A 25,631-nucleotide genomic window follows, 5' to 3' on the forward strand; every position below is an offset into this window, starting at 1 on the left:
GATGTGCACTTTTGGCAGGAGGGTATAATGGTCAAAATCGATTGAAAGGTCTCTAATGGGATTGAGCCTTGCGATGAATGAGCCAGTAAAAGGGCTTCTTTTTTTTTTTCTTACAATTGGAGGCAAAGAGGTGTCTCAAGTCTGACCTGCACCCGCCCAAACCACCCAGGCCCAAACCGACAACAGGTCTACACGTGCAGAAACCGAAACTGACAGGTCGGCTAGCAGGTCTTCACATGAAAAACTGAGTCCAACCGACCCGTGAATAATCCTAGGCAAAGTAATAAATATCATACTCAAGGTTGATGGATATTATTCAGGAATCAAATATATACTATATATTATTTGTTTATTTATTTATTAACATGTTTATAAATATATAATTTAAAATCCACCTATTTTAAAAGCCAAAATATTATCCTAAATACCATATACAGATATTCTTGTGTTAATTTGTAAACCTAAAAAGGTAAAAATGATATGAAAAACAAGTAAGGAAATTTCATTTAATATAGTCAAAATTCTTAAAGCTCAATTTTATTTAAAAAAAAGAAAAAAACAAAGGTTCCAATTATCATTTACCCTGTCATAACTATCAAAGTATCAAGTTATTGAGGTCCAAGTAAAGCCATATTTGGTAAGAAAATTTAAATACAAAAAAAAAAAAAAAAAAACCCATAAAATAAAGTTCTACACTTGAATTTATTGTTTGACAGCTTTGACTTTAGTGAATGATTATAAATACAGTTTTTAGAAATTGTATCCTATTTTCTTTGTTCAAAACAAGATTCTCAAAAAAATTAAATAAAAAATTATTTTGAAAACACTTAAGAGGATGCTTTCAACTTTCAAGACACAAAAAAAATATTTTTAATGACATAGTTGTAAATAAATTGAAAATAGTAGAACAATATATTTGGAGAAATTCTTCTATTTCTTAATTAACTAGTCGCTAACCCGTGCGATGCACGGGATAGTTAAACAAAATTTATACACATTCACTTTTATTGGTACAATCATTTGAAAATAATTCTAACTAATACCCAAATGTAAGAGACACATTGACTTACTATTTCTCATCAACAATAAAAACATGGAAATTCAAAACATGGGAAGAAAATAAAAATTACAACAATTAATTCCATTATCTTTCATGCTATACTTTGTAATTGTAATAAAATTGATTTCTACTATTCTCTATTCTATAGAGATATGAACATATTGGATTTCTCAAGCAATTACCGGTATTGCAATAAAATGATTTATTATTGAAAATAAGAAACAAAGAAAAACTGTCTATAGTTTAAGAAACACAATATACTAAAATTAAAGAGATAAAATTTTCGGAGGACAAAATATTATAGATAATTTTAGAAATAAATTATACACTTAAAAGGGTTAGTAATTTATAGCACTTACCCCCCCTATTAGTATACAGACACCAAGTGCGGTCGTCGTAACCCTTTGAAAGAACCTTCTCCAATTGAACCCTATCAAAAAAAAAAAAACACCCAATTAACAAAATTGATCCAAAAGGGTCTAAAAAGCACACAAAATCAATTCAAAAAACAAAAATATGAGACAAAGTAATTACTTTCCGCTGCCAATGAAATCGTCTTTTGTATTGCTGTTCCAAACTGCAACACTTATTTCTCTAAGACCTTCAATTAACGAAAACACAAACTTCTCTTGGAATACCGAAGTATTATGACCATCTATACACACACACAAAAAACAAAATCAGCATAACTCACTATAACTCTATAGAAGCCTCAAAAATATAAAGAGAAATTAAAGGGGTTGAATTTGATATTTACGTTTGGAGAGAGAGAGTTTGCAGAAACTGTGGTTTTATATTTCTTAACTTGAGAAATGGGTAAGGTTGCTAGGATTTTGAGGTGTTATAATGTTTTTATTTTTATTTTTTATTTTTTAAATATTGTGCTGACGTGAAAAATTACGGTGCCAGCAGAGGTTTCAGTTTTATATATATACTAGTATTATGCCCGTGCGATGCACGGCTTAATAAAAAAATTATATATAAATTAAAATATATTTTTTTATACTATAATATAATTTAATAACAAAAAAAATAGTAATTTTTAAAAATTATGGCAAGTTTTAAATTTTTAGAAGTTCTTTGTAGTAAAATTTTAATTTGTTTATATATATATATATATGGCACTTAAAAATCTTTCTATTATACTTGCTAACATGTGGAGTAGTAGAAGTGCTAACCATAAATAAATTTCTAGCATATATAACCAAAAACAAATTCCATAAATTACAAAAATAAAGTATCTAGATTGCAATGTAAATGTAAATTTTTGTCATAAGTGAGGAAATAATTAGCATAATCAATTAAGAACACCAAATCAAAAAGTAATATCAATAATTAAGATGAATTGCATTATCTAAATTTTTTTAATAAAAATCATAGAATTTAAGTAATAATTGAACTATGTTAATAGAAAAAATAGAAACACAATAAAATAAAATAAAAAAGATAGCTCTTCTCACATAAATCTCCTAATTTCATATTGTAGATGAGTTCATCCCAAATAGATTTGGTGATAAAATTTCTTGTATATATGACTGAACTAAATATTCCATAAATTACAAAAAAAATAAAATAAAAATAAGTATCTAGACCTTCTAGGGTACTACACTCAAAATAATTTCAAAAATAGATAAATAAAGGTACATAAAGAGAAATATATAAATATATATATATATATATATATATATATATATATATATATATTGTATTGCAATATAAATGTAAAAGTTTACATATGAATTACCCGTCTCTAGCCATTTTGATATTGACATTCATGTCTAGCCATTTTGATATTGCCCTTAGTGAGGAAATAATCTGCACAATCAATTAAAAATACCAAATTAAAAAAAATATTAATAATTAAAATGAATTGCATTATCTAAAATACTTTATAAAAATAATAAAATTTAAACAATAATTGAATTACGTCAATAGAAAAATAGAAACACAATGAATAAAAAATAAAAAGAAGATAGCTATTATGAATAGAGATGAATAAATTAGAGTAAACAAATACATATAGAAGAAGAGATGAATAGAGGAAAAAAAAAATTGTATGGTTCTATGAGTTATTATATATATATATGTCCACCAAAAAAAAAAAAAAAAAAAACAATCAATATGTACCGTAACAAAAGTTAAGAAAATCCCCAGAACCATATTTGAGCACAACAAATTAAATTATAAACAAACATTATCGTAGCTTTTAGATTGAGGAAGATAGAAATTTACCTTGTAAATAAGGAAAAAACTGAAGAGAGGGATAGACTGCAGCATGTTGTGTATATAGAATGAAAGTGTGAAATTGATATCATTCCCTTGTAGCAATGGAATTGATTTACGTATAATGATATCAAAATCCAATAATTGATCTACTTTAAATAGTGCTATATTCACATGTACTTGTAAGAGAAGTAGAGTTCCAATTAAACTTTATTATATAAAATCCCATTAGGAAGATGATATTTGATTTTATTTAATTATTTAATTATATTTTTCTTTTTTAATTGTGTTTATCTAAATATTTATAAAAATAAAAAAGAAAAAGAAAAAAGAAGAATAACAAATTGAGAAATCGTAGAAATCAAAAAATGGGAAAAAAAGAAGAATAATTTTTATTTTATTTATTAAAAAAAGAAGAAGACAAACCGTAGAAATCAAAAATTAGGGAAAAAAAAGAAGATTTTTTTTTTTAATGGATGAGAAGAAGTTAAGTTGATATTAAATTATTAAGTTTTTGTGTCTATCAAACTTTATCCAAAGAAGTGATTTCAAATTAAAATTTTTTATCAACTTAGAAATCATAGGAAAAAAAAAGATAAGAACAAAATTTTGGAGTGGCTCAAGTAGAATAAAGAATTCAATCCTATCTAATTGTGTTATGAGTAATGATTATCACATATTAATTAGCATACAACTAAATTTTGGATATGATATGTGGGGCCCAATAGTTTATGGGCCAGGCCCACTTGCTCATGGGGAGCCCGCAGGCCCAAGCTGAAAAAAATTATGGCCCAAGCTTAAAGGTATAAGGCCGAGGATGGCCCAGATATGCAGCCGAGGACGGTTTAATCCTCGGCAAGCCTAAAGCTCCCTTGACAAAAGGGGTAAAAGAGAGCTATAAGAACAAATCCATAAGAAGATCTAAAATATCTTGGGAAAGTTACCCTTATTACCCTTCCCAGATAAGACTACACCTAACAGAACCGGATTCTTAGGCTTTATCTACCATCCCCACCAATTCTAGGATTAGACTGACGGGACAAATGTCAGTCCTGGAAAACTTAACCCTACACGTGGACGAAGGACAGCAAACGCAGGATAATATAAAAGGAAACATAAGGTAACGAAGTGGGGATCCCCCATCTCACTTCCTGGGAAATACTCCAGGGATGAGAATGCCCGGATAATATATGTAGACCACCACGAAAAACCCACCGCCGGGTAATCGGAGAAAGACATTAGTCCTCCTCGGACATGATCCGAGGAGTCCAATCCCTCAAGTTAAAAAGCTGTGGGGCTTGGATATCCAAGCTGAAGCCTTTTCTTATCTGAGTTCCCTAAAGTTCGGTTTGGACCAATGCCCTGTGACCAAACGCTAGCCTTTCAAACCCACTCTCTACAAATCTTATTGTGAGAGATCCTCCACGTGCGAGCCCAGCGTCATTGTTGGGCCGTTTGAGAATCGTGTCCCTACATGATACATACGTACAAAGTGTACACATTGTTAAGTGTATAACAATTTGTTTTTTCCACACTATATGGTATACTTTTTCTCGTTCTGTAGAAAATGTTTAGCATATTTAAATCACATTATGAATGTATAACAATACTTTTTCTCATATCTCGTTTCGTATGTTTGTTTCTCAGCCCAACTTTTTTACGTGAAGCAGTATTTTTTTTTAGAAATAAAAATGAATTAGAGTTATGATTTTTTGAATTAGAGATAAGAATGAATTAGAGTTCTGATTAATCTAATATTAATCTGCAGTTTTTTTTAGACATGAATTAGAGTCCTGGTAGTATACTATTCCTTTTTGGTTATTTAAAAATCTGAAAATTTAATAAAATTTTTGCAATTTGCATTTTTTTAAGATATGAATTAGAGTCCTGGTAGTATAATATGATATGATTTTTATCTCTCTTTTTTATTTGAATTCTATCCTTAGGTAATTATATTCTATTGATTTTAGGGTTTATTGATAACATTTTAGATAGACACAACTATTGATTTATCATATTTATCCAAAAAATTTGTATATATCTATTCTTAAAATCTAAAAATTTATTAAAATTTCTACAATTTGGTGAAGCCACGTGGCACAATTACGGTGTCTAAGCCCAACTTTTATTATATATAATATGATATAATATGATATGATATATATATATATATATATATAGATGAGCTTTACTTTATCACCCAAAAAAAAATCACGCTTCAAATTGAAGCTTATATCAACAACAAAAAAAAGTACATGATATATATTACTGCATTTTAGTTTTAAAACTTATCATTATCCAATCATTATTTTTCTGATTTCCGTATTTTAAAAAATTAATCTTGAAGGTGAGAGCCTTCAAATTCAATTTTTAAAAAGTACTTTTTTCCATATTGTTTTGAAAACAAAAACAAAAATATTTCTACCAAACAAGTAATAACTCAACGGTAATAGAATTTTTTTTTTTTTAAAGAGATAATAGCATCCTTTTTAATTCTTTATGTTTATGATTTTAGCCTCACTATCAAGTTAATATTATTTGTTAAAAAAAAAAAATAGTATTATTTAACACTATTCTCTCTCACTCAAAAAGAATTAAAGAATAACTTCTTCTAAAAAAAACTGAAACAAGAAAATTCGGTTGGCAAAAAACTATGCCGTTTTGTTGTCCCTCTCAGCTGCCTTAGGCTTCTTATCTCTTCCTCTCTGTGTCTCCCATACCATTGAAAACAGTGTGCACAACATGAACACGCTAATCCCAACGTCTCTCTGCAACACCAAAATTACAAGGTTCCGTTTCACTCCAATCCTCAGAAACAGCTTGTCCCATGCTCAAGCTCGCACCAAAAGCTTCAAAATACATGCCAGTTCCAGTGAAGTAGATGCACAAACAGTAGAGGAACCCAAGGAAGAGACACAAGCAGAACCCACTGAAGCAAGCAAATCCTCCACCGCTGCTCCTCTTGCATTAGACAAAGACCTTAAAAAGGTTGGTACATGCTTGTTCTCTACCGGGTGAACCCAGCTCTAAACTTTATGTTTGAACTGTTTTTGGAAATGCCCAGTTGAACTGTTTTTGGAGATTGAGAATTCATGTATCATTGTCCTTATTTTTTGAACCCCCAATGAATATGTGTATATCATTATGTTGTAAGTACATCAGCCAAGAATTCAGCAAAAAAAAAAAAAGTACATCAGCCAAGGATTAGGGGCAATAAGTTTATGGACAAAACATTTTTTTTACAAATTTTTTCACAACGGTTGACATGGCCTGTCATGACTATGATTATTTTTTTTTTGGCTGAGAGTCATGACTATGATTATGACATAGCAAAAGTGGTATCAACCATGGACTCTCCAACCACAACTATTATATTAGTTGTGAAAAATATTATATGTCTCTAACATTACTCGACCAGGGGTAGTTGTATGCAATGTGCTCTCTATTAAAATATTTTTTGATTTCTTAAAATATATGAGAGAAAAGGCTTGATCATTGATATGCTTTTATTTTTATTTTTAAATTTCCTTGACAGGTTGCTCAAAAGACTGCTGCAACCTTTGCACCAAGGGCTTCCACTGCTACCAAAAACCCAGCTGTACCTGGAACTGCCTTGTACACTGTTTTTGAAGTTCAAGGTTATGCCTCAATGTTGTTAGGTGGAGCTCTGTCTTTTAATCTCATCTTCCCATCAAATGAACCGGACCTATGGAGACTAATGGGAATGTGGTCTATTTGGATGTTCAGTAAGTTATGCCCCCTACTAAATTTCAACCTCACTCTCAGTTGATGTTAAACTTATATTTGATAAGGACTTCTATCCAAACCTTTTGATTTCTCTATAATGTTTGCATGCTTAAGATTATTCTAATTAAAATTAGATTTGATGAAGCAGCATTTAGGAACTACCTGTTATTGCTGTCAAAGAAATCACCTAACTCAATTTTGGTTATAGCTTTATAGGATTTTGTGTGTGTGTGTGTGATAATTAGCCATATACTTGGAGGATAGGATTTAAAGCAACCAATTTTAGTATTCTTAGTAATTGTAGTTCTGTTTGTCATACCTTAAAGTTAAACTTACCACCATTCAAAATTACCCACACTAGACTACAATTTCAGTTTCTACAGAACTGCATCTTATCAAGAAAATTTCTATCACTTGCAGCAATTCCTTCCCTCCGAGCCCGAGACTGCTCAAAGAATGAGAAAGAGGCTCTTAACTACCTGTTTCTCCTCGTCCCATTAATCAATGTTATAATTCCATTCTTTTGGAAGTCCTTTGCAGTTGTCTGGTCTGCAGATACCATAGCCTTCCTTGGAATGTATGCATGGAAAGTAAGCTTCATTTCTTCAGAGATGTTGAATTTGGTATTCCTTTGTTAGTTTGTGTTTCTCTCTACTGAAATATATTCTTTTTCTTCAGTTTGGGTGGCTGCAAAGAACAGACTAGGAAGTCAAATTGATGGCTGCCTTCAGTTGGATAATAATCTCATCACTGTCATGGATTCTCAATTTTATAACCTTGTGATGCATGTCTGACATGAAATTTATTAAAGCCTACCATTGCCCAACTAGCTATCAAGATGAAGATGATTTGTGAATTAACAGGGCACCAGGATTGCCTCGCCAAGGCGAATGAAACAAGATGCCTTCCTCTTTCTTCTAAACATGTAATGATAAATATATACCAAGTTACTGTGAATGCTTCAAAGTTTGGGATCTAGGAAAAATTTTCATGTTTTTTCTACTTGTTCTCTTCTTCCCTTTTGTTCATGTTTAGGATGTATATGGTTCAAAGTTCATATTGAAAAACTAGTTAATGATAAATTTGTATATGATGAGTCTTGAATTGTTGTTTGTTTGTTTGCTTCATGTGCATAGTTGTAAATAAGCAATGCTTGCAATTACTATTCCTTATAGTAATAATACTTAATTGAATCATCTAATTGGGTAAAACCAGCACAAAAAAATGCAGAAATATAATGTTTTATTTACTTAAGTATATTATTTCATTGCATAAGAAATTATTTACCAAAACTCAGTATTAATGAATACAATCGTATCACTATCAGACAAATAAATAACTTTGTGAAGCATTTTCATTCCATCATTTGACTAATATTACAAAGGAAAAAGTTAATGGATGCTCTAAGGACATTGGTTTAAAAAAAAAAAACTTTATAAACATTTTACAAGAAAAGAAAAAATAAATAATTTTTTTGACATTTTTTTTTAATTTTTTTTTCATAAGAGTGATATCAAAATTTGCCTAGAGTGGTCTACTAACAAATGAGCTAATAACACATCTTCATTAAATCATTCGTTCAGAATGGCTTAATAACCTCAATTAGAAAATGGACTCATTCCAAGTATAAATTTGTCCCATCCCATTAAAGGCTATATACAATTGGCTGATTTAAAATTTGATCAGTTCACAAAGATTCAGTGGCTTTTGTGCAATTTCAAGAAGTTTTATGGGTCATTTAGTTAAATTAGATATGGGTTCTGCTTTTAAAAGAAAAGGGTTTGGGGCTTAATTTAAGGGGTTCGGACCTGGACTTATTCTAAGGCTTACTGGTTTTAAAGACTGATGGGCCTTTTAACTTCTTATATCCTAAATTTGAGTGGGCTTAATTTCAGGTATGGCCTATACTTGTTGGGGTTGTGAGATAATCTAACTGGGCCTAGTTCAAGCAGATTGGACAGAAATTGACTCGGCCCACCCTTATCTCAAATCCCTCCCACCAAGTACATCATATGTGGAGATTGTATATTGCCCAAATTACAGGTTATATATATATATATATATTAGTATTATGCCCGTGCGATGCACGGCTTAATCAAGAATCATGTGTAATCTAAAGAAAATAATAAATATTTTTTTATTTAATTTAATTTAAATAATAACATATATTTAAGTGGTAAACTCAATTTAATAGTTAAGAATTATAAACAACCCAAATTACTAAACAAAATAAATAAATAAAAGTAGTGAGATTTACATAAGAATTGAATTTTTGTATTTGAAAGCAATGGAGGAGGCACCGAATTTCAACCTATCAAAACAAATGTGTAAATATAAACTTCAAGAAATATTTTTGAGAAGTACTAAGAGTTAAGACCTTGGCAATAAGTTTGCATTGATAATTGAAAATAGCTTCATTAGCATTGAGATGTCATAAGAATTAAAAAGTAAAACCTTTTTGTGAGGTCTGCACATCCTCCTAGGTTATAACTTTAAGGTGTTTAAAACTTTAATGGATCATGCCATATCTTGACCAATACCCTTTTTTAACCCTACACCTTCAATAAATCTCATTTTAGCAATTATTTTCTTATCCAATTCCAATGTATATTTCAATGGGCAAGGCTTGTGTCCGGTGAAAATTTTCACTGGACACGGCCAGATTTGGACACGTGTCCAAGATCCAACGTGTCCAGTGAAAACTTTCACTGGACACAAGCCGGACCCTATTTCAATTGAACCAAACTTGCTAAGCCAACTACACCTTAATTTTTGAGATTTTTATCTCTCTTGAGAATCCTTTGTTGTGATCATATCCCAATAGATTATGGTTGATGAAGATCTAGTTAATTAAGTTCCAAAAATTCAAGCTTATTGTAAATAATCACTTTCAAAATTCTAATAACATGAATACTTCAATTTTTTCCTCCTTAGAAAATTTAGGTGAAAGAATAAAGAATACACACCAAAAGTAATGAGGATTGATCATACTTACCAATTATGGAATAAAAATCTTTATGATACATAAAAATAGCATCCATGACTCCACAAATGAGTACGTGCCTCCCTCCATGGCCAAATAGAGATGGTCAAAATAACTAAGCTTTTCAAAGTCCCGTTCAAAATCTATAGCTTTAAAGAGTTCCAATATAGTTAGTTGTAGTATAAATGATATGATGTATTTTATGAACATAATGAAACAAAAAAGGAGAAAAAAATTACAGGATAGAGTTAAATAACCTTAGAGAGGAAATAGAACCTGTAGCTTTCATTGTAGGCATCCTTAAAATATATACCCAAAAAAAAAAAAACTAACAATACAAAAAATATAACCTTCATGAACAGTCCGAATGAGAAGTTTGAGGGAGGCAGAGCAAAAATATTTATAATTTTTTTTTCCTGATTGATTTTTATTCCCTATGATCTAATCGCAAGTTTTAGATATACTTGAAGGTAAGCAAAAATTGCAGCAATTTTTTTAGATAGACACAAAATCTTAATTGTTCTTATCAACTTTTCCTCTACAAATCTTTGGATAGATACAAAATTTTACTTTTTCTTATCAACTTTCCTCTATTTAGCTTAATATTGATATCAACATTTTTTTTCCTTAACTTTATGAATAATTGTAACACGGTGAGAAAGATTAATTATTAAGAGTTTGAGTTTGAGACAAAGAGTTTAATTAGAATTAAGGATTTCAATCTTTGTATATCTCCATATAAACCACAACATATAAAGCACTTCAATTATAACATACGGATTCAATGAAACAACACATGTTCATAATTCAAGATTGAAATCTACTCAATCACACGTATACGTCCAGCCAAAAACAAAAACAACTGGCAATGTTATAATAAAGCTTTAATAAAACATCAATTCTACATGTCCCTTGATTGACAATGTTATAGATTTCAATCTATTCTATAATTATGGTTTGACAATGTTGGATTTTTATCCACTTAGAAATTATAGTTGAAGAAAACTTATATATATTTTTTCTTTAAAATCTAAAAATTTAAGAAAATTTATGTAATTTGGTGTCGCCATTTGGCGCAACTACGACGTCTAAGCCTAACTTATTCAATGAAACAACACATGTTCATAATTCAAGATTGAAATCTATTCAATCACACGTATACGTCTGGCAATGTTATAATAAAGCTTTAATAAAGCATCAATTCTACACGTCCCTTGATTGGCAATGTTATAGATTTCAATCTATTCTTTAATTATGGTTTGACAATGTTGGATTTTTATCCACTTAGAAATTATAGTTGAAGAAAAATTATATCCATTTAGAAATTATAGTTGAAGAAAACTTATATTTTTTTTTCCTTAAAATCTAAAAATTTAAGAAAATTTATGTAATTTGGTGTCGCCACTTGGCACAACTACGGCGTCTAAACTCAACTTTTATTATATATAATATATAATATGATATAATATGATATATGCTAGCTTCAACCCTCTTATAATCTAGATAAACTTGGAGGTGGCCAATAACATTAAAGGGGTATTTGGTTCGCCGTGATATTATATTACATTGTAATATTACGTTATTGTAATATTATATTAATGTAATCTCAATACAAGAATATAATATTAAATTGTTTAGGAAGATGGTGAGATTAAGATGATGTGATATATTTTGCAATTTTAAATTATGATAATGTTAGAAAAAATAAAATAAACCAAAAACTTTAATGTCACATCATCGTAATGCATATCACATCAAGAGCACATCACAACGAATCAAACACCCCTTAACATGTTCCTCTCATTGGTTAAATCTAAATGTAACTCTTTTGTTTGTACCTATACTTCAATTAGCCATTGTTTGATGAAGGCAAGTGAAACTCATACATGGTTCCAAGATGTCGTGTTGAAAGCCGTCTCGATATATACGTATATAAGTGATCACCAATTATGATGAAAATCTATGCACCTCAAGCTCAAGCAATATAATTGAAAGAAAAGTAGAAAACATCAAAGTTTGTTTCTTTTTCTTTTTCTTTTTTTCTTGGTAAGTGCAGGGGATAGAACCCCCGAGCAATAGGTTACAAAGGAACCCGGGTGCCATTGGCAACATCAAAGTTTGTTTCAAGGAGTTTTCTAATTTCTTTCACATGTAAACAAGAAAATTACAAAGTTTCCACATGTTGACAAACATTTTTTAAGTAAATTTTGGGGAGTGGGTACAGCCGTATAGAGCATGGATCATACTCCCCAACTCTCCTTTGTGTAAAATAAAAAAAATAATAATAATAAAAAAGTAAAAAAACAATTTGCGAGGTTTATATCCATATTCATCCCAAAAAAGCAAATAAAGATTATCTACATAATTTCAATTAAATCACTATGAAATATTTAAGAATAAGAAATTTCAGAAAAAAAAAAAAAAGCATATAATAAAACATTATTGTTGGGCAACCTTTTAGGGTATCCGTTGAGCAAAGGACAAATTTATTAATAACCATAGCCAAGGTAGCTACAATTATGCTATGGTATATTGGTATATGCTTTCTTCACTTGTTTCTATTATTTTCTTTTATGTTATTTTCAATTTTTTTTTTTTTTGACTATTTTGTCTCAAATTACCTTTATGAATCAAAAAGTGGAGCAAGTTTAATAATAAAACCTTTGTCTGTATCTAATTTTTTTTCAAAATAAAAATAATTTTTGAAAACATAATTAACATAAAGGAAATCGTCAATTTCTCACATAGCGTCCTAGCCAGGCATTGCTCAGGGCTTTGGCTAATCATTAATTAACTTAATGCTTGAGTTTTTAACTAATAAAAACAACCCAGTTGTGTTAATTTATTGTGCTCCCTAATCTCAACCATTTGGTAGAAATATTTTTAAAAATCCTATTAATAAATGTCCTAATGGCACAAGTTGATTGAAGTTTAATTAAATGCTCAATTATGAACTATAATGGAAACTTTTAAAATGTAAAATACCCATATTAATGATTTATTGGCTTACATGCATAAATTTATTGTAATTGTGTGTGTTTTTTTAAGATATATGTGTATAACATTTGACTTTATTTTTTGTAAATATATATAGTATTTAATAAAGGGTCTTGTTAAGGAGTATCTTAGGATAATTGTTCATAAATTATTTTAGGAAAGTTTTAACACCATTTTCATTAGAAATATAAAAAACCGCCAAAAAAATTACTTATTTGTTTTCTTTTCCCATAAACAATTTCTCAAAATGTACCTTAAACCAATGCTCTTAAAACATCATAATTTTTCTTTTTAATAAAATATTTAACGTACCTTAATCATTGTCATTACGGCTTTCTTTAACAAAAATCATATTTAAATAGCAAAATTAGGATTGCCTAATTGGGGTTGGCAAGGTAGGGAAAGCATGCTCGAAGATCGGTCGCATAATCATGGGGTAATGGAGACAATATGTCATTTTCAGTAAACACATATAATAAAACATGTATTCTGGACAAAATGGCCTTATGCCATTTTCACTTAAATTATATAGTCTTTTGCCCTTCTTCTCAAACTAATTAAGGAAATACCCCTCTTTTGAAACTCGACTTTCTCAAAATCGAGTTAAAAAAATAAATAAATAAATTCTAGAGCTCTATAGTGACGTTTTTAAGAATTGCCTATAACTCGATTTCATGGATATCAAGTTACAAAACGCTACTATAGGTCCTTAAAAACGTCACTATAGGTCCTTGAAAACGTCACTATAGGGCTTAACTCGATTTTGAAAAAGTCGAGTTTCAAAAAAAGAGCATTTCCCTAATTAGTTTGGGAAGAGGGGCAAAAGGCTATATAATTTGGGTGAAAAGGGCATAAGGCAATTTTGTCCCATGTATTCTATTTGTGAAGTTAATTAAGGATACAAAGGTTGTGGACTTGTGGATACTTGTACATTCTTTCTTTATTATAATTCGATTACAACTTGCTCATGAGTCATCAGTCATGCACTAGCTCGACGGGTCAGGAGGAATAGAAAATTTGCAGGCCTGGATTTATGTGATACCATATACCAGACTACATTATCTATCTTGCCCAAAAAGACTTTGTTTTTACCTAATTAAAGTTCCTCTGCATTCTTTCTACCAAAAGAAAAGAAGAAGAAGAAGAAAATAATTCGTTAAGTAAAATTTATAAATTTTAATAAGATATATATGATTTGGCAACTCAGTAAATATATTATTCATTTATAATACGTTTATTAAAATTTTCCAATATTTCAAATTAATTTTTGAAAATATTTTTCTCATTTTTAACATTTTAGTTTATACTCCAAGAAGTCTGATATGTATTTTAATTTTTTTTTGATGCATTAATGTGTATTTTAAAATTTGATTACATTATAAGAAAGAGATAAATGAGAGGTGTGACAGACTGCAATTGAAATTGAAAGAATATAAAATGAAATACTCAAAGTGGGACATAAGATTTTTATTCTTATTGTACTTATATTCAAGCAAACGTGCATTAACTTCCTTGCCCCAGCTAGCTAGAAGTAACTTCATCATTTGAAAGTGGCACTAAAATGACTTATCTGCAATGTGATGAAAAAGTTATGGGAAGAACCAATAAAAGGTGTCGGTAATTTAAATTTTCAAGATTTTGATTGATGATATAAGAAAATCAAAATTTTGAAGATTTGAGGTCTGAATCTTTACATATACAAAATAAATTTACAAATAGTTTGCATATATGTAACATTAGTGTAATTAAAAATAATTTTGATTTTCTTTTCCATTTTAATTTCTTCATTCGAGCAGGACAAAGTATCAAATTAAAATAAGTATTAAGTTAAAATTAATTAAAGATCTTCTCCGAATAATGAGAGGAAGATATTCATCTTTCATATTTCTCTATATAAATAAATGTCTAAACGAATATGATCTATGCATGTATTGTTTGTTTTTCACATTATATATACAAATCAAACAGTTTCTATCAGAAAAATAATAATAAAATATATTGGAATTCGCCGCGTGACAGATTCATCAGCAATTAATTGGTTTTTTTGAGAAATAATATTAAAATTCATACTATACAACTTCACTCATATACTAATGTATGTTGCCACAACCTCATGTGGTGGTAGGTCTAAGTACATAGTTTACTGCTTGTTAGGTTCATTCCCTTAATATCTTACTTGAGAGAGTTGCAGTGAGCATGACTTGATTGTAGTCAATCAACATTTTTAAGGTATTAAAAGTGAAACATTTAGCCAACGGGGACTTGGCTGAGTGGGTAAGGCTCGGGCACTTCGTGCAACACACCTAGGTTTGAGTTCCGCTGCCCGCAGGAGTCCATTGGTAGGCATCCTTAGTAGGGTTAAAATCCCGCACAGGCAGTAACCATAAATTCGGTTCACCTGGCGCCCTGCCGGGGATGTAATATAATCATAAATCCCCTCATTTTTATTTACAAAAAAAAAAAAAAAAAAAAAAAAAAGAGTGAAACATTTATATATATATATATATATATATATATATATATTTGTTTCAATTTGTGCCTTAATTAAATATTTTGACAGGATCTCAACTAGTTTCAGACCAACAATAATATATTAAAATTTATGAACATTTTCTGACGTTGTACTTAAGGTATTTTAATTAAATTTAAACTTATGGTTACTTTTCAATTAAATTTAATGGTATGGTTATAACTGTTATATTAACCAATAAATTATATGATTGAATATAATTATTCTTGAAAAATGTAATGCTATTTTTGTTGTACATGATCAATACAATTATACGGTTCATTTTAATTAGAAAACTTAACATACAGCACCTAAGAGTACTCACAGCAGTGGTGCTAAATAACTATATTACTATTTTTAGCATCACTAATCACAAAAATAGAGTTGTAGCAATGGAGTTATAGCCAAATTTTTTTTCTTCTCAGCTACAATGCACATCTAAAGATAGATGTGCATTGTAACTCAAAGCTAAAAAAAATATTATTTTATTTGTGTTCACACATGGTTAGAATTTTTTTTTCTTTCTCCTCCTTCCCCATTTCTACCTGTTGCTCCTCTCTCCCCTCAGTCAGTCCTCACCCTCTTCATTTCTTCCCGTTGCAAGCTTCAATTCCTCCACTTGCCGCCGACCCAAGCCCTTGCCTAGTGCCGACCCAAGCCCCGACCCAGCGCCGATCTTTCTCTTTGTCGTTTTCTCTCTCTAGATCGAATCCAAGATCAAATGATCTAATGATTTTCGGTTTTAGTTGATCTAGTGGGTTTGGTTGTGATAGCGCGACGGTAAGGGGTTAGCCATGGTGGGTTAACCCTCTCTCTCTCTCTCTCTCTCTCTAGATGATTTTCAGTTTTTGCTGGGTTTTGATCTGATGATTTTTTATTTTTGTTGAGTTTTGGTTGATATGGTGGGTTTAGGTTGTGATTTGGTTTTGGGTTTGTGATTGGGTTTTGATTTGGCTTGAGGTTGTGGGTGGTGATGGCAGTGGCAGTGGGTATGGGCAGTGGTGGCTGGTGGCAGTGAGTGTGGCAGTGGTGGTGGGTTTTGTTTTTGCAGTGATTTTTTGATGGTACGTTTCTAATGGTGGGTGGTGGCTTGAGCTTGTGATTGGTGATTTTTGATTTTGTTTGTGATTGGTGATTTTGTTTGGTCTGAGTTGAGGAAAAAGATTAAGTATTTGGGTTGGCGGTTTTTTCTTTCCTGCTGTGGACTGGTGGTGGTGGTGGTGGTGGTGGTGAATGTTTGTGTTGTGCCGGTATTTTTTTTGGGATGTTTTTAACTTTTTATTATTATTTTAATGAGTTATTTGTATTATTTTAATCAAATAGTGAAAAATATGGCTCCATTTCTGTGGGTGTGAGAAGGTAAAATAGATAAAGTGACTTTTGTAAGTGCCAAATAGCTATATTTTTTGCTCCACTGTTATGGATGCTCTAATAAGAGCATTAGCATTAGGCCCCAATGACTATTTTTAAACACCCCAACACCAAAAAACCTCTACATTCGGGTGTTTATATCTAAAAAAATTTAGCCACGAGCTATAGGAAGGTTGTTTAAGTATGATGTAACTATAGCAATTGCTTTTTTTCTTTTCTTTTTTTCACTTACCCCTCTCTCTCTTTATGTCTAACTCACTGTAGTAGTTTTATATTATTTTATTGTGTAGTTTATATTATTTTATTGAGTTATATGTGGGAAAAAAAAAATGAGATATTAGGTGTATATTGTAAAATGAATTTATGATAAAATAGATAAAGTAACTTTCTAAAATATAATATATATATATATATATATATATTTTTTTTTTTTAAAACTCGTACACAAATGTTCTAAGCTTTTACCTATATACTAATATTCTATGTATACTGTTTAAAATCTAATGAGAATCTTTATAAAAATAATTCGGGTATTGTAAAAGAATTAGAAACAACAAAAATTTAGTGACCACAAATTTTTTTTAAAAAGAATGTTGAAAGACCTGTGCAAATGTTTATTGAAACAATCAATATTTTTTTTTTTTTTCTCACTGTTGTTAACATTTCGTCATTTCCCACGTTGAAGCAGCTATGAAACATTGCTCTCACTAATAAGTATGGTGTAGAAAATGGTTTGTTTAATATTTTCAAAGAGGTTTCTTCCACAAACAAAGATTATCATTTATGAAGTGGCATTTTTCCTGTTGGGACCTGTTGGGACTTGTGAAGGGTTACAGATGTCACTGTATATCGTATGCTGATCGAATACAAATGTCATTGTAAAAAAGATTTCAAAAAGCGAAGCTTTATCATTTATTTAAGCCAAGTTGCCCATGACTACCTTTATATCTATAAAAAGAACCTAACTTGCGTACTACTACTACATGCTTTAATATCTATAACACAACAACCAATCAAACTTGTTTTTGTATCACCTTATAGATAACTTATTCCAATTAGAAATCCGTGACATAGACCATGAAGTCCAAGTTTGTTCGTATATTATCTGATATATTTTATATGTAAAATGAAAACATTTGATGTTTTTACTTGACTCTTTCTTGTATTGACATAAAACTTTTCTTTTTAAAAAAACTTATATTTTTTCTCATTATCATTATAATATATATAGGGTAACTCTAAATAATGTTACATTATTTAATAACTTGTCATTAAATTTATATTTTAAAAATCTTGCTATTGTATTAAATATTCTATATGTTTTTAATATGCATGCCAATTTTCATGCCAACTGGATATTATTTATCATTCGATCCATAGAATCATAAATTCTTCTTTTATGTGTTATTTTAAACTACAAAAACTTTAATTTAAAAAATTGATTAATAACATAACTATTGACCTTTGAACATTGTTTTGATGGTTACCTTAAGCATGGGTCCAACTCATATATAGCCATGTCATCTTTTAAGCATTATTTTTCATGCTAATTGGATGTTATTTATCAATTTAAACATTAGTTTTTAAAGCATGAAAGATGAAAACTAATTGAAACTCAATGTTTTATTAAAATAAAACAACTCAATACTAAATAAATAACTATTAAATTAGGATAATTTAATCTTGTCCACACATTTCCACTTTGTCATTATAACATTCTCTCTCTCTCTCTCTATATATATATAACAATATATATATATATATAACAATATAAATATATATATAGCATTTATTAATTTTTTTTAATAATCCATTTTGTGGATTGCATGGATTAACGACTAGTATTAACTTATAAGTAATTACCAAAGGTAATTTTTTCAAAACTACAGGCATAAAATAAAAAATGATGCAATCTAAGCGTAAATTAAATTATCTTTAAACTAGAATATGGAACCCAATTACAGTTATACTTATCTTTCAAAGCACCAATCAATTAATGTGTACCCGTCATGCAAAATTGCAAATCATGAAGAATGCCATTACTTCTTTACTTTTCCTACTTTATATATAGAACGGTCGTGATGAACCCTATGTGGCATGTTCGACAATTTTTTATGCTTTATCATAAAGAGCAAAAAAATTCACTTTTACATTACCAACTCTGAATGGTCCATGCATGCATAATAGAATTATTACTTGTCCATACGATTCTCCACCGTCCAAATTTCACAAAAAGTTTGGCACTTGGCACAGCACATTGAGAGACAGAGAAGGAAATGATATTAAATTAGCGAATATATACTCTCTCTCTCTCTCTCTCTCTTTAAAGGTTTTTTCAAGTTGAAAACAATGGATAATTAGTATATCAGAGTGCATTTTAACGTAGTTCAATAATTTAAGATATTATACGTAATCTAAATCAGTATAAAAATTATTGTCAAACACATACGTAATATATGTATCCCTTTTATTTTTTGTCCTTTTTAACCAATATAGGCATGATTGGGAACTAATATCTGGGTATTATTTATTATGGTTTTCATAATCAATGGCATCATTGGATCTTTCTAGGTTTATGCTTAATATTGATGTAGACTGATGTTTGTGCATGTTGAAGAAGAAGAAGTTGAATTGGCAAACTATAATTTGAAGAGAAATTTCTTGGAGTGCTATTTGACTCTTTTTTTTTTTTTTTTTTTTTTTTTTTTTTTTTTTTTTTTTTTTTTTTTTGTGGGGTTCTCGTGGTTGTGAATACTGAATTAGTCTCCATCGGATTGGCTCACATTTGAGGGTTACTTTTAACATGGACCTCTCATGTTCACCTTTCACTTTTCCCAAAAAGGGTAATGGAATCAGGGCCTTTCCATGATGGGTCCTACATCAGAGTGAGCTTAAGCTTGGCTAAGTTAGCCACACAAAGATTAGAGCTATTTTTGTTTTATATGATTCTTGTTGTCAGCAGAGGATCTGTTTAGTTTTATTTATGCATTTTTATTTTCTTTTCTCATGGGTGTGTGTTCTGTCACAGGAGAATCTAGCAAAGCTAATGGAGTTCTTTCACTTTTAAAAGGATGGGGTTTTCTTCTTTTTAACAACAAAATTCTCCTTCATTTTTTGCAAAGTATGAGGAAAGTAAACGAGGTTAACTTTATAGGACACCCCTTTATTTTATCATTTGAGAAAAAAAAAATTGGAATAAAAGTACTTCTTTTGGAATTTCAAAAGGAGAAAAGAAGATCAATCTTTTTTTTTTTAATGATATAATAATTGGGAATAAAGGATTTGAGGTTTGGATGTCTCCGTTAAAGTTACTTTTGATAAAAGAAAATCAATCTTGTTAGATTAATTCATACTGAAATGTAACCCCCAAAATTGATCTAATGGTTCTTAGCCTCATGTAATTTTTTAGATCAATAATTCAAGTCTTCTATCCAACACTTTCAAATTATTCCCAATTCTCCCAATAAGTTTCTAGTGTATATGGATCAAGTGATTACAAACATCTAAAAATTTAGTCAAGTATCTTAAGAGTTTTGAACATCCCTATTGAGAGAGAGAGAGATCATTGGAAAAATCACGCTTAAACATGCTTTATATATAAATTTGGTAGAGAGATTGTTGAAAAAGTCATGCTTGAACATGTCTTGTGTATAAATTTGGCAAAAATGAGAAAAAAAATCTTCTTGAAAAATCATTGGTTGTTGGTCCTTTCAAGTTTTTAATATCTAAAGGAAAATCTAACCAATAGGGGTATGAAAATCTAGGGGAAGTGTTTTCTTACCTTTAACACGAGTAATATAAAATTTGAACAATTCCTATAAACCTAATGCCTAATTAAATTGATGTGACTTACTAGGTTTCTACTGATTAAAAATACAAAAAAGAAATCATTGTAATACTAATTTAAAACTCCTTTCATCACATATATTTTTATAAATGATAATAAGATATAATGTCATCTTTCACTTAGTGATGTTTCCTACTTCAAATTCGTAGCTTGTTTCTATTCAAGTAAACCTTGATGTATCATTTTGGTTAGTAAATATGTTGAACAATGTCACTTCATAAGTCCTATTTATGTCTCTACTGAATAATAAGGGGATGGACGCAATCCTCAAGATAATATATAATGATCAATTAATATATCTCATCGACATAATGAAAGGGTGTATATTATACATTACATCAGGGGCATAGCCAGGAATAAATACTTGGGGGGGCCGGGTTGTAACAGAGATATACTAAATATAATTCTTAAGTCTATTGGATACAAAATTATCAACTTTCATATATCATTATATACTTGAACATGTTGGGAATTCAACCGAAATTCCAAACCTGTGAGAAACAAAAAAAATAGAGAAAACAAAACGCCAAAAGAAAAATAATCACACGCACAAGACAGTATTTACGTGATTCGGCAATTTGCCTACGTCCACAGAGTTGCAGGAATTTCACTATTATCAAAGAAAATTACAATGTGCGGTTACAGTGTTTTTCTTTCTCAAAAACAACAACAAGACAAAACCCTAATCACAAAAAAAAAAAAAAAAAAACGGTTTTTATATCCTGCGCACAGGATTCACAATGGGCTACAAAACAGGCCAAAAATTTTTTGTCAACCCAAGCCTCCGCTCCATGGACTAACCTCAGTAAATCTCCCATTATTTGGGTCAGGTCGAGTCATCAACCTGATCAAATCATGCCTGACGACGATTTTTCATGGAATAAAATTCATCCATTATCATCTCTATAGTAAAATTCCCTGCAATTTCCTTCTCTATATAAACTATCATATTATCTTCCAAAAACTCATCCTCCATTTTATTGCGAAGTCTTGTTTTTAACAACTTCATAACTGAGAAAGCTCGTTCTGTAGTTGCTGTAGAAACTGTAAGGGTCAACACAAGACGAATAAGTCTATCAATCAAAAAATAGATTTTAGACTTTCTTGAAATTTTTAATCCCCAACATAGCTCGAAAATTGTATTCATATTCTGAAAATCTAGATGTTTTATCACATCAAGCTCATAATGTTGCAATTGAGACTCCAAAAGTTCTTGTTCATGTTCAGTGAAATCTTGAGGATAATATTTCTTAACCAAATTTCATATATGAACAATTTTGAATAATCTAAAAGCATCCTTGGGATTTTAAGTTGAACTAAGAATGACAAGTTTCGTTGTTAGCTCACAAAATCTACTTTTCAATTCTTGCAATTAAAAGTCTATTGCAACTGTAAATATGTCAATTCTAAAATGATGTTTCATTGTTAAATCGTCATCTTGACGACGATATCTACCTCGACCTTTAGTGTAACGAGCATTCATATCAGGAATATCAATTTCATGTTGCTCACAAAATGATATAACACTAGCAAGTAAAAGCTCCCATCCATCATCTCTCAACTTTTGAATAAGTGATTTTGTAGTTGAAACTAAATGCATGACATTTTAAAGGTCTTGAGAATGTTGTTGCAAAGCTTGACAAAGAACATTAGTAATTCTCATTATCTCTTTCATCAAATGCAAGATTAAAATAAATTCAAATGATGTTAATACCTGATAAGCTCCCTCGGCATCACCGCATTGTTTATAGTTAGCCCCTTCCTCAGAGATAGTGTTGATAACTTTGCAAGTAGCATCAAACATTTTAATCAAACTACAAATAGATTGAAAATGAGATCCCCACCTAGTATCTCCAGCTCGTTGCAAAGTACCAATCTGGTTTGCACATCTTCCAGTCTCAATTTCATTAGAAGCAATCATATTCTCAGCTTGTTCTGCTTGAGCATGTTGCAATTCATCATTACGCTTACTAGAACCAACAACAATATTGATAATATTAACCAAATGATCAAAGAATCGATGAACATCTTTTACTTCTCTAGATGCTGTAACTAGAGCTAATTGCAACCTATGAGCCATACAATGTACATAATAAGCATATGGGCAATCTTTAAGAAAAAGAGCTTGTAATCCATTCCATTCACCACGCATATTACTAGCCCCATCATATCCTTGACCTCGAATATTTTCAATGTGGAGGTTGTAACGAGAAAGGACAGCACATATCTCATTCTTTAAAGTCAATGCAGTAGTGTCTCTAACATGCACAACATGAAAGAAACGCTCTTTAATGAAACCTTCTTTATCAACAAACCTCAAAATGATGGCCATTTACTTTCTCTTTGACTCATCTCGGGCTTCATCAACAAATATGCAAAATTTTGCATCCCCAATTTCTTCACGAATAGCATTTCGCACATTACTAGCAAGAATATGCAAAATCTCCTTTTGAATTGTGGGTGATGTATATTTGGCATTTCTTGGAGCATTTTCCAAGACAACACTAGCTACTTTGTCATTGAAAGTTGATGTGAATTTTATCAATTCAATAAAATTACCTCTATTTTTTGAATCAAGGCTTTCATCATGACCTCTAAAAGCACAAACTTGGAATGTTAGCCATCGAGCACACTCTATTGAGGTTTTGAGCCGCAACCGATTATTCTCTAATTCTTTTGACGTTTGTTTCTCAATTAGCTTGTCAATATGTCGTGAATAATTCTTTAAATCCTTGCAATATTTCACAGCAATTTTATGTGGGGAGTTTGGTTCTTTCCCTACATAACGAATTAAAGGACAATTCATTCCATCTTTCACCTTTTTCCAATTATTAAAACCTGTCGAAATGAATGCATCTGATCCGGGACGACCTATTGGTTTCTTACTAAAAAGGTAGCAAGGTAGACAATATATCGCATCCATTGAAAGTGAGTATTCCAACCAATCCTTATGTGAAACAAACCACGAAGGTTGAAATCGACAACGATGAGTATCATCATTGTATGGATAGTCTATATTTTTAGGTTGATATGGACCTTCTATGAGATAAGCTCATCGGATTTCATCTTGTTTGTTGATAGAAAATTCACATATTTGTTTACATGTTCCTGGATCACGATCTATCTCTTCAAATTGAAGTTTTGGACATTTGGAGGGGTGTTTATTAGGCATTGAAGTATTAACATTTGTTTTTACAGTCACAGGTGTCCTAATTTCTGAATTGCTAACATCTTTTTTCTTAAAGAATGCATCAATTGTTTTTCGTTTGCTCATAATTCTTTTAGCTTTAAGAATATGACTCAAAAATTAACTTGAAAAGAATTTTAAAAAATAGAATTTTAATTAGAAATTTTTACTTAGTTATATGAATGTTATTCATACTCAAGAAGAAAACAAAATTTCCACTATAATTTAAACAGTCAACCCATTTTTAATACAACTTTAATTAATAATAACCCCTCAAACAAAAACAAAAATAATTTAATTAATTTGTCTTTTATAATGTATTGGTTAATTTAATTATATAGCTTTAATTATTGTTGTTTAGCGTAACAATAAACTATATTGCTTTAATTTATTTGTCATTAATTATACTGTTTTAATTTGTTATATTGTTTAGCCCCTTGTAGATATTACATTAAAAGAGCCGAACATTATACATTCCATGTGCAGCACAATAATTAAAGCAGTGTAATGTGCTGCACATTACATTACTTTAATTATTGTTTACCCGGCCTCATGAGCCCATCTACCCCCTCCCCACCCCACTCAATAGACAACAGACAAGCACAACATGCGCCCCAATCACAATAGCCAGCTGCAATCAGAAAATTTCACAATGCCAATCACAAATCACAACACACGTTACACTAAATGACAATCAATATTTCACCAACACCAACACACTGACCAACAAAAAGGGATAAGATAAAGCCAAATTTAAAAAGACAAAAACAGGAAAAATGCAAAAGCCAGCCAATAAGAGACTCACAGTTCAAAAAAGAGAGAGACTTACTGAGATGTGAGATCAGATAGGCTATTAAAGAATAAAGAGAGAGACATTCATAAATTTCATTTCATTTTTTCATTCAGTGAGATAAAGAGAGAGAGACTGAGAGAGAGTCAGAGTGAAAAACCTTGAGGGAGGGCCGGACTGCTGGAAGGAGCAACGAGCACCGCTGCACTAGAGCAGAGGTAGAGCGATCTGTGATCTCCGATGACCGATCTACGATCTGCGAAAATTTCATTTCATTTTTTCATTTCAGTGAGATAAAGAGAAAGAGAAAAAAAGAGAGAAATACCTTGAGGGAAGGCCAGAGGGAGCACCGAGCACCGGAGCAGAGGCAGAGTGATCTCCGATCTCTGATCTAAGATCTGCGATCTGCGATGAGGGGCGAGCGACGACAACAACGACGAGCGAGCTATGGCGACGTGACCGTGGGTTACTGGGTTTAGTTTGTTGGGGTTTGGTTTTGGTTTGTGTATTGGGGATTTTTTTTTTTTTTTAAATAAACACCTCTGTGTTTGGTTGGCTGGAGTTTGAATTGCTTTTGCTCTGTATAGACAATATATTGGGGTTTGATTTCTCTGCCGATGACGACGAGCGAGCTGCGGCGACGTGACCGTGGGTTACTGGGTTTGGTTTGCTGGGGTTTGGTTTTGGTTTGTGTATTGGGGATTTTTTTTTTTTTTTTTTAAATAAACACCTATGTGTTTGGTTGGTTGGAGTTTGATTTGCTTTTGCTCTGTATAGACAGTATATTGGGGTTTGATTTCTCTGCCAGCGACGTGATGGGTTTCATTTCTAATTCTCTGTGTTGATTTTTTTTTTTTTTTTTGGTTGAGAATCCGTGGGCTTGCCATGAGCGAGCTACCTCTGTAATTTATTGGGCT

General features: G+C 30.7%; 2 protein-coding genes across 2 annotated transcripts; one reads left to right on the plus strand and one right to left on the minus strand.

The window, feature by feature from the left end:
- Positions 1 to 5,910: 5,910 nt before the first annotated feature.
- LOC126709681 (protein RESISTANCE TO PHYTOPHTHORA 1, chloroplastic) lies at positions 5,911 to 8,142 on the plus strand. Its single transcript, XM_050410005.1, has 4 exons — positions 5,911 to 6,271; positions 6,819 to 7,029; positions 7,451 to 7,620; positions 7,709 to 8,142. The coding sequence occupies exons 1-4, from the start codon at positions 6,026 to 6,028 to the stop codon at positions 7,733 to 7,735; spliced, it is 654 nt and encodes a 217-aa protein (XP_050265962.1). The 5' UTR covers positions 5,911 to 6,025; the 3' UTR covers positions 7,736 to 8,142.
- Positions 8,143 to 22,109: 13,967 nt separating this feature from the next.
- Positions 22,110 to 23,069, minus strand: LOC126708242 (uncharacterized). Its single transcript, XM_050408045.1, has 2 exons — positions 22,452 to 23,069; positions 22,110 to 22,298 (listed from the first exon to the last, which is right to left on the minus strand). Exons 1-2 carry the CDS (start codon positions 23,067 to 23,069, stop codon positions 22,110 to 22,112), a joined length of 807 nt encoding a protein of 268 aa, XP_050264002.1.
- Positions 23,070 to 25,631: the final 2,562 nt, after the last annotated feature.

Source organism: Quercus robur, chromosome 12 (genome assembly GCF_932294415.1).
Source record: "Quercus robur chromosome 12, dhQueRobu3.1, whole genome shotgun sequence".
NCBI classification, from domain to species: domain Eukaryota; kingdom Viridiplantae; phylum Streptophyta; class Magnoliopsida; order Fagales; family Fagaceae; genus Quercus; species Quercus robur.